Genomic DNA, 16,950 nt, shown 5'->3' with positions numbered 1-16,950 from the left:
ACCTCTATCTCATACCCTATACAAAAATTAAACAAAAATTGATCACAGACCTTAAAGTAGAAGCTAACAGTAAAAAACTTCTAAAAGAAATCCTAGGAGAAAAGTTTTGCAACAATGGGGTAGGCAGACATAAAAAAAACCTGAACTATCGGAGAAAAACTTAATATGTTGGACATCATCAAATTAAAAACTTCTGCTCTTTGAAAACACTGTTAAGAAAATGAAAAGCCAAGCCAAAGACTCAGAGAATATATTCACAAAAGAAATATCTGAAAAGGGGCTTGTGTGTAGAATATGAAGTCTTACAACCAGAAATAAGAAGATAACCCGATATAAAAATGGACAAAAGATTTGTATAAATGCTTCGTAAGAGAAGATATACCAATAGTCAACATGCACACAAGAATATCCTGAACAAAGTAGTCAACATGGAAATACTAATTAAAATCAGAATGAACTACTAGTACACACATATTAGAATGGATAAAATTTAAAAGACTGACAATTCTAAATGTCAACAAAGATCTAGAACTTTCTTAAAATGGTACCACCACAGAAAACAGTTTGCCAATTTTTTATAATAAACATGCATTTATTTACCATGTAAACTATCCATTCCGCTCCTAAATAGTTCCCCATGAGAAATGAAAATATATGTCCTCACAAACACATGCATTTAAATGTTAACAGCAATTTTATCTGTAATAGCTCCAAACTGGAAACAATTCAAATGTCTGTCAATAGATAATATTTTTAAATATACATATGTCCATCAATGCAATTCTAATCAGCAATATAAGAAACTAACGACACACACAACCACATGAATAAGTTTCAAAAACAACATGCTAAGCAAGTGACCAAATACAAAAGAGTACATACTGTATGATTCCATATGAAATTCTAGAAAAGCCAAACTATCTGTAGTCATTGAAGGCAGATCAATGATTGTTTAGGGACAGAGGTATGGGGGATTAACTGAAAAGGGCGTGATAGAACTTTTAGGGTGGTGAAACACATCTTGACTGTAATGGTTGTGTGTATGTGGGGGGTGGTATATATATATATATATATATATATATACACACACATATATACACACACACACACATACTAATCCATGACCCTGTGCACGGATTTGTGCACACTGAAAGGAAATTAATTAGAAGGTGGCCGACGGGGTGGGAATGGGCGAAATGAGCTGGACACGCCCTGGAGCCAACCTCCCACAGTCCCTCCCAGGCCGGCAGCATCTGTGGCGGCGCCACAGCTCAAAGGCATTTGTAGGGTCCCTCAACCTGGCCTGTGGGGATCGGGCCAAAACCCGCTCTCTGACATCCCTCGAAGGGTCCTGGAGTGTGAGAGGGCACTCTGCAAAGTTGCTGCCGTACAGGGTGTGGAACGCAAACGCAAGTGTGCAGTAAACCAGATTTGGGGCCGACAGTACCCCAGCAACAACATAACCCACAGCCGGAGGTGGAATCGTGTGGCCCCGCGAGAAATTGGGCTCCCTCCTCTCTGGTTGTGGGGTGCGTCACTCGAGAACCACCGCTGCCAAGTCACCGCAGCTCGGCAGCTCCTACATTGAAAGTCTGCCTCCCTGGTGGTCACTGCGCGTCATACCTATTGGCCATTCGCTTAGCCTTTTATATATACAGAAGATATATTTGTCAAACCCCATCAAACTATACAATTAAAATGGGTTAATTTTTACTATGTCAGTAATATTTCAACATAATTGTTTTTAATTAATTATCAAAAAATAGTAAAATCAAAATGTGATACACACACTCAGAAGAATGGCAAAAATTACCAAGCATTGGTAAGGATGTAGAGCAACTGGTGCCTTGAAACTTTGAGGGTGGGAATATAAAATGATAGCATTTTGGAAAACAATTTGGCAGTTTTTCACCAAGTTAAAAATATATTTACCACATAACCTAGTCATTCCATTCCTAGATATTTACCCATGAGAATTAAAAAGATATGTTCACACAAAGACTTACACACAAATCTTCCAAGCAGTTTTATTCCTTATAGCCAAAAACTAGAAACAGCTCAATGGTCTACCAACAGGGGAATGGATAAGCACATTGTAGTATCAACTGAGCAATAAACAGGAGCTAACCACTGCTATCAAAATATCAGTGACTCTCAAACATTATACTAAGTGAAAGAAACCAGACACAAGAGCCACAGTGTCTGATTCTATTTATTTGAAATTCTAGAAAAACAGCCCTAGTCTGTGACAGAAAACAGATCAGTGGAAGGGAAAGTGATTGCAGGAATATGTGTGGACTTTCTGGCATGATGGAAATGGTTCTATATTTTTATTACGGTGGTGGTTACATGTGTCTCTATTTATCAGAACTCACCAAAACTGAACATTTAAAATAGGTATATATTATTTTATGTAAATATTTCCTCAACAAATTTGATTTAAATTGTTTTTCTAATCCTATATAATAAAAGGCTAATATGCAAATAGACCAAACAGCGGAACCAGAACAACCAAACAACCAGTCGTTATGATGTGCGCTGACCACCAGGGAGTGTGTGTGGAACATGGCGGGCGTTGGCCACGGCGGGATGGTGGAGCAGGTGAGTGTCGGTGCCAGACCAAGGTGGGGTGCCGGTCACTGTCATCGGGGCGAGCCTCTGGTGGTTACTGAAAATTCTTTGCTCCCGCGCCACGGTCCTGCCTGGCACTCGCACCTGCGGTGCCGGCCCCACTCACACCCACTGCTGGCGCTGGAGCCGCTGCTCACATCCACTGCCAGCACCGGCCCTGCTCACACCCGTAGCCAGCACCGGAGCTGCCGCTCGCACCTGCTGCCAGTGCCCGGCGCCGGTCCCGATCACTCGACTCTATCAGCAGGTGTGAGCAGCAGCTGCCCGCCCTGATCACCCCTGAGGGCTTCTCCACCTCCCCCTGCTCCTGAGGGGGCCACTGGGGCAGCAGCCGCCACTCGCACCTGCTGACAGTGCCAGCCCCACTCACACCTGCTGCTGGCGCCGGCCCCAATCACTCAGTGTCGTCAGTGGGTGGGAGCAGGGCCAGTGCCATCAGCGTGTGGGAGCAGCGGCAGTGGGAGCAGGGCTGCCAGCAGACAGGGGACCAGGGGCCATGGTGGAAGGGGCCGGGCAGGGGCACGGAGGATGGGCCGAGACCCACCCTTGTGCCTACCACAGCCTCTCGGCCCACAGTTCCTTTCAAGATGCACGAATTCATGCACTGGGCCCCTAGTAATTCAATAAAAGTAGCTAAAACTAGGAAGAGTTTAGAAATTCAGTGGGGCTGGGCAGAACCCCATAGAAAGCTGAAAACTATCTGTGACTAGGTCAACCTCTTAACTGGTAATCTCTTAATTGGTAAACAGTCCTCTGCCCACATCACAGCCCAAAAGAACAGCTTTCCTTGTTTATTCTCAGGTTCATCCTAACTATAGGCCCAGCTCTATCTACAAGATTTCAAGAAACAGCACTGCAACCTTCAAGCACCATTGATGAGAGAAACACAGAAATTGGGCTGCTGCTTAGTTTCCACGGAAACAATGCCTCTTCCTCAGGACTAGCACCCTTCAAAGGGCAGGCTGGCAGGTGCACAGCACACCCTGGTGGCCATCCATTTTCAACACAGGCCTTTCATAATTTTTAAAAGGGAGCTACATATGTAAGTTTTAAGTTTTCTAAATGCCACATTTAAAAGATTAAGCAAAGAAAAAAAGAAAGACTTATGGACACAGACAACAGTATGATGGTTCAGAGGGAAAGGGAGGTGGGGGAAGTGGAGGAGGGTACAAGGGGGATAAATGGTGATGGAAGGAGACCTGACTTATTGTGTTGGTAAACACAATACAATATACAGATGATGTACAGTAGCACTGTATACCTGAAACCTATATAATTTTATTAACCAGTGTCACCGCAATAAATTCAATAAGAAAAGTTTAGCCCAACCGGCGTGGCTCTGTGGTTGAACATCGACCTATGAACCAGGAAGTCATGGTTTAAATCCCGATCAGGGCACATGCCCTGGTTGCATGCTCCATTCCCAGTTGGGGGCTTGCAGGAGGCAGCCAATCAATGATTCTCTCTCAACGATGTTTCTATCTCTCCATCCTTCTCTCTAAAAATCAATAAAACACATATATACATGTATATGTGTATATATATACTTTTTAAATATATTAAATAACTCAGGATCCTCCTCACCTTAGTCAAATGTTCCTGAGGAGTCGGGGCTGGACTGAATTCTCCATTTGAAAATGCATCCCCTTCCCTTCTTACATCTAGAATAAGCTGCGCCACATAATTTTCCTGGAACCGAGTCCTTTTGCCCAAAGCACCTGAAAAAAATATAAAATTATATTCATTGATTTGTCGATCAGACCTACTGTTCAATCATAAAGAGCAATTTTCAGAGTGCTTTAGAGTTTATAAAGTGTTTCTCCATTTCACAAGGAGAAACCTAAGTTTCAGTGATGATTTTAAATGACTTACCCTATATAATAAAGAGCTAATATACTAATTAGACCGGATGGCAGAACGACCATCCAGATGACCTTCCGGACGAAGCTGGGGCTGCAAGGGCCGAGCTCCTTGCACGAATTTCGTGCATCGGGCCTCTAGTAAAGTTATAAAGCCAATAAGCAATGGGGCCAGAATTCAAACCCAGGATTTCTGCCAATAGATTCCACATCATACTATCAACATCCTCAAAAGAGTAACTCATTACGTGCCGTAGGGAGAAGAAAAGTTATCATCTCCATATGACAGATGAAAACATGGAGGTTCTGAGATACAGTCACTTGCTCAGTATCAGAGCCAGAGCTTAAAGCCAGGTTTTCAGATTCTAAATCCCAGTCTTTCTATCTGGCTTCAGGTGACATCAAATCTTTTTTCATTTTGTAACTGAACTAACTTGCTGCAGAATAGCTTTAAGAGAAGCAAAAGTTCTCACATCCATTTCCTGGTAAGAGTCAGATTACAAAGATCCTTGATAACCAAGGCCAGTCTAAGAAGTCTGGACTTTATTCTGCTATGAGTCTGGCTCTAAGTTATACCTTTTAAACATGTTACACTAAAAACTGCTACTGAGATGGTCTAACACAGCTTACAATATTTATAGTAAGGTTATAGCTGAATAGAAAAAATAATCTGAATCTCCTTTTATATTTGTGAGTACCACATTTGTACTTTTAAGTTCATCACTCTTAACTTGGAAAAAATTGTGAACACTAGGCAGTAAATACATCAACAGTTAAGTGACCATACAAGGCACTATGCTATTTTTCAAGTGGTCCAAAAAAAGTCTCCTAAATCCACAATATTCAAAATCATAACCTCTGAAACTAACCTCACAAGTTATATTACATATAACTATATTTTCAAACACAGACAAGACTTCAACTTGCACACGGCCATTGTTCCAAAAATTGTAAACTGGATATTTAATAATTTTCCCTACACAAACAGTGATAAAAGATGGCTAGGATCCTAAACAGGCCACAAAGTCATATTTAACTCATAATATACATAAAAGATTTTATTATGTAGCTCAATAAGAAATACAGAGTTTGGAGGCTAAGAATGGACCTTAGAGATAATCTAGACCCAGCCTACGGAGGACATAATCAGTTCAATCATTTCAATACTCACAGATTGGGAGTCACTGTCAGGTATGCTGAGCCCAAGTTCAACAGGTATATATAGTGTGTCCAGTGATGATGTCTGACTGCCATTACTGTATTCAATACTGTACTGAATGCCAATTACATTGTAAGACACTAGGGACAGAGCGATACATAAAAAGAAACCAATGTTTCTTATTTGGTATTCAGAAGAAACACAGAGGTTTTAGGAGAAATTCTGTAATTTACTTATTCACTCAGCAAATGTTTATTGAGTGCCTACTCTATGCCAGATAGTGTTGTAAGGCACTGAATAAACACCTAATCAACAGTCAAAAATTCGGTCTTAAGGAATACAAAAAAAAGCAGGATAGAAACCATAGATGGGCATTTACAAGGAAGGGCAATGTAGGAAGGCCAAACCAAACTTGGGAATCAGGAGGGAGGAGTTGAAAGTTCCTTTGTGTCCTGCCTGGCTTCTATACTACTAGCATGTGTCTAACTAGATTAGGAAATACATGGGCATCTTCAGGAATAAAAAATATACATAATTTCAAGTTTGTTGTAAAACTATAAATTTTTAAAATAAAATCTTTAAAATCCATTTTTGTAAAAAGCAAAGGACATAGAAAATCAAATACAACCAAACAATATAGCCAAATTGCCAATGTATATATTAGTTTTATCAAAAAAATTAATCAATTAGCCACAAAAAAGTCTTACCTGTCAAATCAATTTGTAATTTGCTGATGTCTTTAGCAATGCTGAACTGATCTTTTGCTTTTTTATATTCATAATAATATAAAAATATATATGCACATTCCAGATGGAACTGAATAGCCAAATATCGACCTGAATCATCTTCAAACAGATGTTCTAGCTTCATCACTACAAGACAAAAGATAAACATGAAAAACTATGATGAGAATAAAATTATATTGAGTAAAATGTTGAGTCCATAATATGTGAAGTATATATTACATTAGCCCTGCTCTTAAAGAATTTTAAATCTGGAAGATAAGGAATTCATATAATAGTTCACAGCTAAAATTTGCTGAGTACTTGTATGTTCCAAGCAGAAAGCTAAAGACACTACATACGTTACCTCCTTTACTCCAAACAATCCTAGAAGATACGATTCATAGCCTGCTCTTTCTTGTTTTAGAGTGCTTGTCTGCATCTTGCTATTTAAAAAAAATGACAACACAAGGTGTTGATACCAAGTACAAATGAATCTATGAAGAGCTAAACAATACAAAAAGTGTGATGAAGAGATCAGCTTACAATTTCCTCATGAAGAATGTAGAATTTCTCCCTTAGAAGAAAGGGAGAGCTCTTCCCAAAGCAGCCTGACGTGACCTCTGAAAATGGTCCAGTACTCCTTTGACCCAGAAAACCCCACAAAATCATGCAAATCAAGAGGTTCAAATGTTCATGTTCACTTTAAGAACACTCATGAAACTGACCAGTGCCTTCCTTCAGGGTATGTATATCCAAAAAGCCACCAAATAGCTGAAGGATGTCCCTTTACAGAAGCAATGTGTGCCATTCTGTCCTTACACTGGTGGAGCTGGTGGGTATGCCCAGGCCAAACAGTGGGGCTGGACATAGGATGGTGACCCAAAAAGAGTGCTGAATTTTTGCTGCACATGCTTGAAAATGCAAAGAGTAATGTTGAATTAAGGGTTTGGATGTAGCTTCTCTGGTAATTGAGCACATCCAAGTGAACGAAGCTCCCAAGATGTGGTGTAGAATTTACAGAGCTTATGGGTGGCTTAACCTGTACATGAGCTCTCCCTGCCACATGGAGATGATCCTACTGAAAAAGAGCAGAATGTTCCTAAACGAGAAGAAACAGAAGAAACAACTGTAAAATTACCTCTTCCCCACCCTGTATTATAGAGAAGTCCCTTATCAGATATATCATTTGCAAATATTTCCTCCTATCCTGTGAGTTGTCTTTTCACTTTCTTGATCGTATCATTCAAAAGAAAAGCTTTTTTTAATTTTAAAGAAGTCTATAGCCATCACCCTTTAAAGTTAAAAAAAAAAGTCTAAATTATTTTTTTCTTTTGTTACTAAAGCTTTTTTAAAAATATATTTTTATTGATTTCAGAGAGGGAGAGAGAGATATAGAAACATCAATGATGAGAAAGAATAATTGACTGGCTGCCTCCTGCATGCCCCTACTGGGGATCGAGCCCACAACCCAGGCATGTGCCCTTGACCTGGGACCCTTCAGTCCACAGGTCAACATTCTATCCACTGAGCCAAACCAGCCAGGGCATTACTCAAGCTTTTGATGTGGTATCTAAGAATCCACTGCCAAATCTGACGTCATGAAGATTTACCCCTATATTTTCTCCTGAAAGTTTTATAGTTTGAGCTCTTATATTCAGGTATCTGACCCATTTTGATTTAACTTTTTGTATATGATGTAAGGTCCAATTTTATTCTTGTGCATGTAATTACCCAGGAGCCCCAACACCATTTGTTGAAAAGACTATTCTTTCCCCATTAAAATATTTAATATGTAGAAAAAAGCAAGTAATTATGTTATCATTGTTAGGAACAAGACTTTCAGTTTAAGAAGAGAAGGTACAAGTATCAGTCAAACATAGAAACATTTCGCAAAGTTAATTTTTTTTTTCAAACTATAAGAGAAAGTTTATTTAGAAAGACACAGAGGTAGAAGAAGTGAGCTGTAGAAGGAACAGGCTCAGGAAATGAGTTACCCAGGCAAAAAAAAGGACCCTTGAAGCTTAGGAGAGGGAGGGAGGGAGGGAGGGAGGGAGGAGGGAAGCCTTGAGAGACACAGAGACCTTGAGAGATGAGAGGAGGAGGAAAGGCTTGGGATGAGCAGATATTTAGCAATCCTTTGATGGCTATCACCACCAAGATGGAAATCCAATGTCCTAGTGATCCAAGGTCTAATTCAACCTGATACACAACCCCTCACATCTGCTCCTGCAATTCCCAAACACAGACATTCCAAGTCTCTCTGCCTCTCTTTGTACATATTGTATACCCTGTCCAACTTCTCCACCTAATAAATTCTCACTGGTTCTTAAAAAGTCAGTTCAAACATCAAACACTTTGTGAAGCCTTCGCTGATCTCTCACGTTTAGACTAATCACATCCTTTCCTTCATTCCTTCCTCTTTATGCCTTTTTCTTCCTATTCTAGCACCTATCCCAGTGAGTTCACTGACATCCCCAGCACCTAGCACAGTGACTGGAACACAGCAAGCATTAAAAAAATACATAGTATTTTTACTAAATATCAAATATGGCAGGCAACAGAAAGGCACGAATAAAACTGGGAATAATTGAAGATTTTTCCTATTAAAAAAGTGGCATGATGAAATTGCTATTTAGGAAAACCAATCCAGTACTGATGTACAGGGACAAGGAACAAAGGGCGAAAAAGAGCCTACAGGGGAGGTGCAATCTTTCGGACATGAAGTAATAACGATAGTGGCCTTAAGTAACTGGAGGGCTGGCCATGCAGGACTAGACCTATCCCACCATCTCCGTTGCTCCACAGCAGTGCAGTTCACTAAGTCATTGGTGATGACGTAAGTATTTTATAGCTGCACTCTCCAAAATGATAGCCATTAGTGCCACCTGCTCTCTGAGCACTTGAAATGTGGCTAGTGAAACTGAGGAACTCAAGTCTTTAATTCATTTATTTCACTTGATTTTATTTTAAATAGTCACGTGTGGCTAGTAGCCACTATACTGGACAGGAGCTCTAGCTAGCAATTGTGGCAAAATAACAGATATTTTTATTAATAAAAGGAAGCACTTTGTAGCAATTATTGATCCTAAAAATGGAGTGGACTCCCTCTCAAGAGTCATCTTGGAAAGTGCCCAAGAAAAGAGGAGATGACTTTTTTGATACAATTTTCCAACAGATTACAGCATTAGGATGGGTAGAATGATGGCCTACAAAGAATCAAATTATTTTTGCCTGGAAAAGATTCAAAGATCATTTTTACATGGAAGAGAACCTTGGTTTGGAAGTTAGATAAGTTATCTGAGGTTACACAGGGAGTCAATGACAGAATAGCAACTAAAAGCCAGATCTTAAAACACTATGTTCTGTTAATTTTCTCGACTGTGACAATTTCATGGGAATGCATATGTAAAATGTCATCAATTGTATACTTTAAATGAGACTTATTATAGGTTAATTATACTTTTAAAATGCTGTTTAAAAAAGCACACTATACCCACCACATCCATACTACCCTATGTCAACTCTTTAGCATCATCTCGTAAGAGTTATTAAGGATAAATTAGTTAATATATTTAAAGATTAGAACAGCCGAAACCGGTTTGGCTCAGTGGATAGAGCGTCGGCCTGCGGACTGAAGGGTCCCAGGTTTGATTCCGGTCAAGGGCACGTACCTGGGTTGCGGGCACATCCCCGGTAGGGGGCGTGCAGGAGGCAGCTGGTCGATGGTTCTCTCTCATCGATGTTTCTAACTCTCTATCTCTCTCCCTTCCTCTCTGTAAAAAAATCAATAAAATATATTTTTAAAAAAAAAAGATTAGAACAGTGCTTGGTATAGAGTAAGCATTACAGAAATGTTAACTGCACTATCACTATTAGATACTAGAATTCTGCCCTAGTGACCATTCTGGAGAACTGTAATTAGAGTCAGAAACTCCAGATCATAGTTCTGGTTCTTGGACAGTCTCTCTGAGTCTCAATTCTTTGTAAATGAGTTAGTTAACTGGACAAAATAATCTCTAAAGCAGCGGTCGCCAACTAGTGGTGCGTAGACCATGGTGGTCTGTGAGGTCTGAAAGGTTGGCAACCGCTGCTCTAAAGGCCCTTTCCAAATGAAAGATTTCAGAAGTGGACTAGGATAAGAGTTGTAGAAAGAGAAAAGAAGGATGGATATGGGGATCCTTAGGGAAGAACTGATAAGATTTAAGAACTGGCTAGATACACAGAATGAAGGAAAACAACGAATCAACTATGAACACAAAGTTTTGAGCTTTGGATGACTCAAGGTTTAAATAAAAAGAAGAACATGTTGATGCAACAGAAGTACACTTATTGTTTTAACAAATCAGTAAGTACATGAAAATGAATATTCATGACCTTCTAAATCAAACCCTCAACCAGTACATTTAAAACATATGCTAAAATCAAAATCTGTTCTCATGAGAGTATGTGAATGCTGTGTTAAAATGAAATCCCTATGGATAATTATAATTAGACTAGAGGCCCGGTGCATGAAATTTGTGCACTGGAGAGGTGAGGGGGGAGAGCGGGTCTCTCAGCAGGGCCTGCGCCCTCTCGCAGTCCGGGAGCCCTCGAGGGATGTCCAACTGATGGTAGTCGGACATCCTTAGCGCTGTCGCAGAGGCCGGAGAGGCTCCCGCCACCTGCCACCGCTGCTACGCTAGCTAGGCGTGAGCCTGGCTTCTGGCTGAGTGGTGCTCCCCCTGTGGGAGCGCACTGACCACCAGGGGGGAGCTCCTGCATTGAGCATCTGCCCCCTGGTGGTCAGTGCAAGTCATAGTGACTGGTCAGTCTACCGTCTGGTCAATTTGAATATTAGCCTTTTATTATATAGGATAACCATATTTAGCATGATTAATAACATTCATTCTAAAGTATCAAATTATTTTAAAAGTAAACGCATATATCAGCCACCAAGAAACTAATCTCTTGAACTCTTTCAATGTGGGAACAATTTGACCCTAAAGTCACACAACTGCCTGTAGATGTCACAACAGAACCCTTGAACAAAGCATTTTAACCTGTTTTCTCTTAGACAGTGACTTCTTCATGAGCTCATCTTCAATCAGCTAAACTGCAATATTATGGCTCATGCATTTTCAGTATCAAAGCCTACAATAAATGGTTGTGCATCCCTAACCAGTCTTTAGAGAACCACGGTTTCATGAGTGTGACATCCAAGAGTGCTTTACATGATGCTGAGAGACAAACTCCTCAAGATTCCAACTTACTCCTTCATAGACGGGATCAGTCCAGCTGACACTCTGATGCACTCTATTCCACTACATCGTACTGATGCAACATTCTTGGACCAAAAGATAAAGATCACAGTTGCTGATAATATACTTGCTCTGTTTCATAGACTGCAAAAAAATCCTCCCAACTTTCTGATGATCCCTCAAGGGCAACATTTCAAATATAATATTCTTCCCTGGACACTGAACAGTATTTCAGTTATAACTGACTGCTTGGTTAACACTTGGGTCAAATCCCAGAACAAAACATTTTTTAAATAAAATTGTTTATGAAATGTTGTAGGTTAAGACTATCTACAGACCTATTTAGACATAGCCAAATGGACCAATTTATGACTAGATAACATGAAAAATGTCGTTGATTAGCCTAGAATAGCAACATAAAAAATTCTGAGTTGTAAAGCAAAGCAAATGATATGCTACAATACACTGCAGAAAGGAACTGAGACCACTTGGGGAATGAGTCAGTTACAGTCATATTTTCCAATATCTTAGTTATTAAGCCTTTCTGTTCAGAAACTTAATTTTACCTTAGAATTCTCTCTAAAATACACCATTGTGGTTCCTGCCTTTAAAAATAGCACATAAAGAAGGTATGTTCTTCTTTTCTTAATAAAGAGTCATCATTATGAACATTAGCCAGAGATATGGTAAAGAGACAGCCATTAATGTAGATTTACATAATACAGAATAAATCTGCACCAATGGCTATACCAAACTTCATTTCCTTAAAAAAAAAAAAAAAAAACTGCCAGTGATACCTTAGTTTTTGTTCATTTACAAATTTTCCATGAAAGTATAATAAAACATAGGAAACTGTATAATATCCTACGAAGTAGGCTGTAACTACCTTTTTTAAAATTAAATAGGAGCTGAATCCTGATGCCATCCTCCTCCAAATGTTTTCAATAACCTATGGGGGGAAAAAATCAACTTTTCCCCCATTACTTTCAATGACATTCAGCTCATCCCTGGCTTTCAAAACTTTACCCAATTTATTAACTAGCTGCTTACCGCCCCCCTCCCCCCCCCACACACACACTCCTATTTCTCCCTTGCACAAAGTTTGTTTACAGAGTATCTCTTACTTAAAAAATATGCAAAGACATGAATGGGGGGAGACATAGTCTACACATTTTCATTTCACTAAAAACAGAAAGAGGACAAGACATATCTGCTAAACAGGCATCGGGTTTCAGTTTTCTCCAAGTCCCACTTGATATTCCATTTTGAAGAGAATGCCATACCTAGGCAACACTATTATGAAATGATTCAAAGTACCACATGGTATCTGGATAGGATCAATTTCCTCATACTTCTATAATATTTTACATTTTAAAAATTTCTTATACAGAAATTAAATTAGGTCAAATCTGCAATTGAGATGGAGGACTAATAGAAAGAGTTCCCCCTAAAAAGTACATATAGACCCCTAGACGGCTTGGCTCAGTGGATACAGCATGTTCAGGAGATAACCAATGTGTCTCTCACATCAATGTTTCTCTCTCTCCCTCCCTCCCTCCTTTCCTCTCTCTCTCTCTCTCTCCCTTCTTCCCTTCTGCTCTTTCAAAAAACTGATGGAAAAATAGCCTCAGTGGAAAAATATCCTTGGTTGAGAATTAACAGAAAGGAAAAAATGTTAGCTACCAGCCCTGGCTATGTAGTTCAGTTGACTGAGCATCGTCCTGTGCACCGAATGGTTGCTGATCTGATTCCCAGTCAGGGCACATACACAGGTTGCAGGTTCGATCCCTGGTTTGGGGTGCTATGGGAAGCAACCGATCGATGTTTCTCACATCGATGTTTCTCTCTCTCTAAAAATCAAATTAAAAAAAAGGATCAACCAATGAATGCATAAGTGGAACAACAAATATAAGTTCCTCTCTCTCAAATAAATAAATCAATTAATCTGCTACTAAATGTCAGGTTTAAATCCAGTGGCAGAGAATAGCTGTCATCAACAAATCAACAAACGACAAGTGCTGGCGAGGATGCTGAGAAAAAGGAACCCTCTTGCTGGTGGGAATGCAGACTGGTGCAACCACTGTGGAAAACAGTATGGAGTTTCCTCAAAAAATTAAAAATGGAACTCCCATTTGACCCAGTAATCCCACTTCTAGGAACATATCCCAAGAAATCAGAAACACCAATCAGAAAGAATTATATGCACCTCTATGTTCATAGCAGCACAATTTACAATAGCTATGATTGCAAACACCTAAGTGCCCATCAGCAGATGAGTGAATTAAAAACTGTGGTACTGCCCTGACGAATCTGGCTCAGTGGATAGAGCGTCGGCCTGCGGACTGAAGGGCCCCAGGTTTGATTCCGGTCAAGGGCATGTACTTTGGTTTTGGGCACATCCCCAGTAGGGGGTGTTCAGGAGGCAGCTGATCTATGTTTCTCTCTCATCGATGTTTCTAACTCTCTATCCCTCTCCCTTCCTCTCTATAAAAAAATCAATAAAATATATTTTTAAAAAAACAAACTGTTGTACATCTATACAATGGAATGCTACACTGCTGTAAAAAAAGAAGGAACTCTTACCATTTGCAACAGCATGGATGGACCTGGAGAGCATTATGCTAAGCGAAATAAGCCAGTTGGAGAAAGATAAATATCACATGATCTCACTCACTTGTGGAATGTAATGAACAACATAAACTGATGAACCAAAATAGAGCCAGAGAAAACAATATTTGAGAATATAATAGAAGTAATCCTGTTATTTGCAGATTTTAAATATTTCCTACAACTTTTGTGATACTATACTATGTTAATACAGTTTTGGTAATATTATTATATTTAAAATCTTTTTTCTTGAACTATTAACTTTTTTTGCATGTAATATTATATTTAAAATTATTTTTCTTGAAATACTAATGTTTATTGCATGTAACAATAAATAAGTAAATCCAGTGGCAGAATAAAAAAATTTTAAATATACAAAGTTGAAGCTCAGAATAAATACTTTTTTTAACATAAAGAAAAGTGTATTTATTTTATTATTATTATTTATTTGAATCCTCACCCAAGGATACTTTTTCCATTTTTTTTACAGAGAGTAGAAAGGAGGGGGAGAGACAGAGAGAGACACATCGACTGGTTGCCTCCTGCACACACTCCGACCAGGGGCCGGGGATTGAGCCTGCAACCGAGGTACATGCCCTTGACTGGAATCAAACCTGCAACCCTTCCGTCCAAGGGCCAACACTCAAACCATTGAGTCAAACTGCCTAGGGCAGAATACTGGTAAATACTTTTTAATAGAGACAAAGTTTATTCTAAAATGCCCTTGCTCGTTCCATAGTCTTATATTACCTAAAGTCCTGGAAAAATATAAACCAAGTCCTAATATAAACAACATAAATGAATCAGTTATTATAGATTATTAAAATCTATAGTATTATAGATTCAAATATCTTCCTTATTGAATCAAATATAGATGGTTCACTTTATCTAATATTAGCATATACTTATGTATTTCTGTTCTAGAACAAAATAAAAACTTGAGAAATTAGTTTCAACTGATCACCTAGTTTACTATATTTATTACTGCACAAATTAATGTCCTGTCTAGTGTATCTGATCGACCTTTGTCTAATCACTGGGTTGTACACCTGAAATTAATATTGTATGTCAACTGTAATTGAAAAATAAAAAATAATTTCAAAAAATCAATTTTAAAAGAAGAAAACAATAATGAAACAAAATGTAAAAATGTCTCTCTATCCACTGTCACCCTCAATAAAAAGTATTTTCCACCAAAAGTTTTAAAAAAAGAAAGCTTTTCTTCATGTACTTAATAGGATATAGGATAAATAATTTCCTATTCTGCACGCAAGTTGGCACAATTTACTCCAGTTTGAGTTAAGGATTTTTTTTAATAAAGGAAGCTTATGCTTGTTTTTGCTCTTGCAAAAAGACCTCTTAAATTAAAGAACAGAGGAAAATATTAAAATACCTTTAAGCAATTCATGATAAAATCATGGTGACTTGCATAGAACAAATCATTCCTTCTAAGTAGGTAACATAAATGATAATAATTGCCTTTTTTTTTAAAAAATGCAAAAATAAAAGAAGTTCTATAATCTGACACCCTAATAATTTAATATTCCACCTCCAGAAAAAAAAAAAAACTTCAAATAAAGTCACTATTACCTATCAAAGGATAAGCTAAAAAGGAATGTCTCAGCCAAGAAATTAAAAATGGAGTTACATGCCCACATCCAATAAAAACCTGCTACATACCTTGATCAATACAACCTTCGGCAAGAGCAAAAAGCTGAGGTGAGCGTTCCTCAAGCAACTGCTGGTGAACATTCACACACCTCAAAGTCCACCAAGGCAAGCTCTAGAAAAAGAAAGCACCATGTATGTTGAAATAAAGGGACCCTTTGCAAAATATCTTTTACATTAATTGAAATGATTTTTTTTTACATTTGTGAAATTGACCTTACTCAATAAGCTTCCCAAACCACTGCTATGTCTTCAGTAATAATACTCAAATCCGCTTCTACATCTTCCACAAGAACATCCCTCTCCTCTGTTCTCTCAAAGCCTGTTCTTTTAGTCCACTGGGCTTCCTGACACCATTTCAAACTCACCATATCCCCCACTAAAATGTCTGCTGCAACCACACTGTTTTCTGTCAGCACCAACAGTTCCAGAAGGCCTCCCGCAAGAACCTCCTAAGGCAGTGGTTCTCAACCTCCTGGCCCTTTAAATACAGTTCCTCATGTTGTGACCCAACCATAAAATTATTTTTGTTGCTACTTCATAACTGTAATGTTGCTACTGTTATGAATCGTAATGTAAATATCTGATATGCAGGATGGTCTTAGGCAACCCCTGTGAAAGGGTCGTTCGACCGCCAAAGGGGTCGCGACCCACAGGTTGAGAACCGCTGTCCTAGGGGGAGCTTGGCCAGTATGGCTCAGTGGATTGAGCATGGTCCCATGCAGCAAGAGGTCACTGGTTCAATTCCCAATCAAGGCACATGCCCGGGTTGCAGGCCCCAGTAGGGGGCTTGCAGGAGGCAGCCGATCGATGTTTCTATCTCTCTCTCCTTCTCCCTTGCTCTCTTTCTAAAATCAAAAAAAAAGAACCTCCAGGGGGGTGTGGGGTGGTCATTTTCCTTCATTTACACTCCCAGCATATATTTGTACCTCCCTTTGCAAGCACACTCCACTGTGATCCTGTATGTCACCCCTAGCTTTCGGTGCTGTCCACCATTTACCCAACAAGATGAGAAATCATGTCTTACTCATCTCTGTATCTTCCCCAAAGCAATGTGTTTTGCA

General features: G+C 39.2%; 1 protein-coding gene across 7 annotated transcripts in view; it reads right to left on the bottom strand.

The window, feature by feature from the left end:
- TTC27 (tetratricopeptide repeat domain 27) overlaps positions 1 to 16,950 on the bottom strand; it is a 98,038-nt gene that overhangs the window by 70,251 nt on the left and 10,837 nt on the right. For 6 of the 7 annotated variants that reach the window (XR_002830618.1, XM_023758619.1, XM_006094358.3 and 3 more), the window contains 3 exons: positions 15,899 to 16,001; positions 6,357 to 6,521; positions 4,216 to 4,349 (listed from right to left, as the gene is read on the bottom strand). Coding sequence is in view for 6 of the 7 variants with exons in the window: in XM_023758619.1 (XP_023614387.1) it covers positions 4,216 to 4,349; positions 6,357 to 6,521; positions 15,899 to 16,001 (402 nt within the window). In the remaining variant the exon portion in view is untranslated. The remainder of the gene's footprint in view (positions 1 to 4,215; positions 4,350 to 6,356; positions 6,522 to 15,898; positions 16,002 to 16,950) is intronic. The other variant, XM_023758617.1, reaches the window with a different exon arrangement.

The sequence above is a fragment of the Myotis lucifugus genome, unplaced genomic scaffold (genome assembly GCF_000147115.1).
Source record: "Myotis lucifugus unplaced genomic scaffold, Myoluc2.0 scaffold_134, whole genome shotgun sequence".
Classification (NCBI taxonomy): Eukaryota; Metazoa; Chordata; class Mammalia; order Chiroptera; family Vespertilionidae; genus Myotis; species Myotis lucifugus.
The sequence above is the reverse complement of the archived record's forward strand: the minus strand, read 5'-3'. Positions and strand labels throughout refer to the sequence as shown.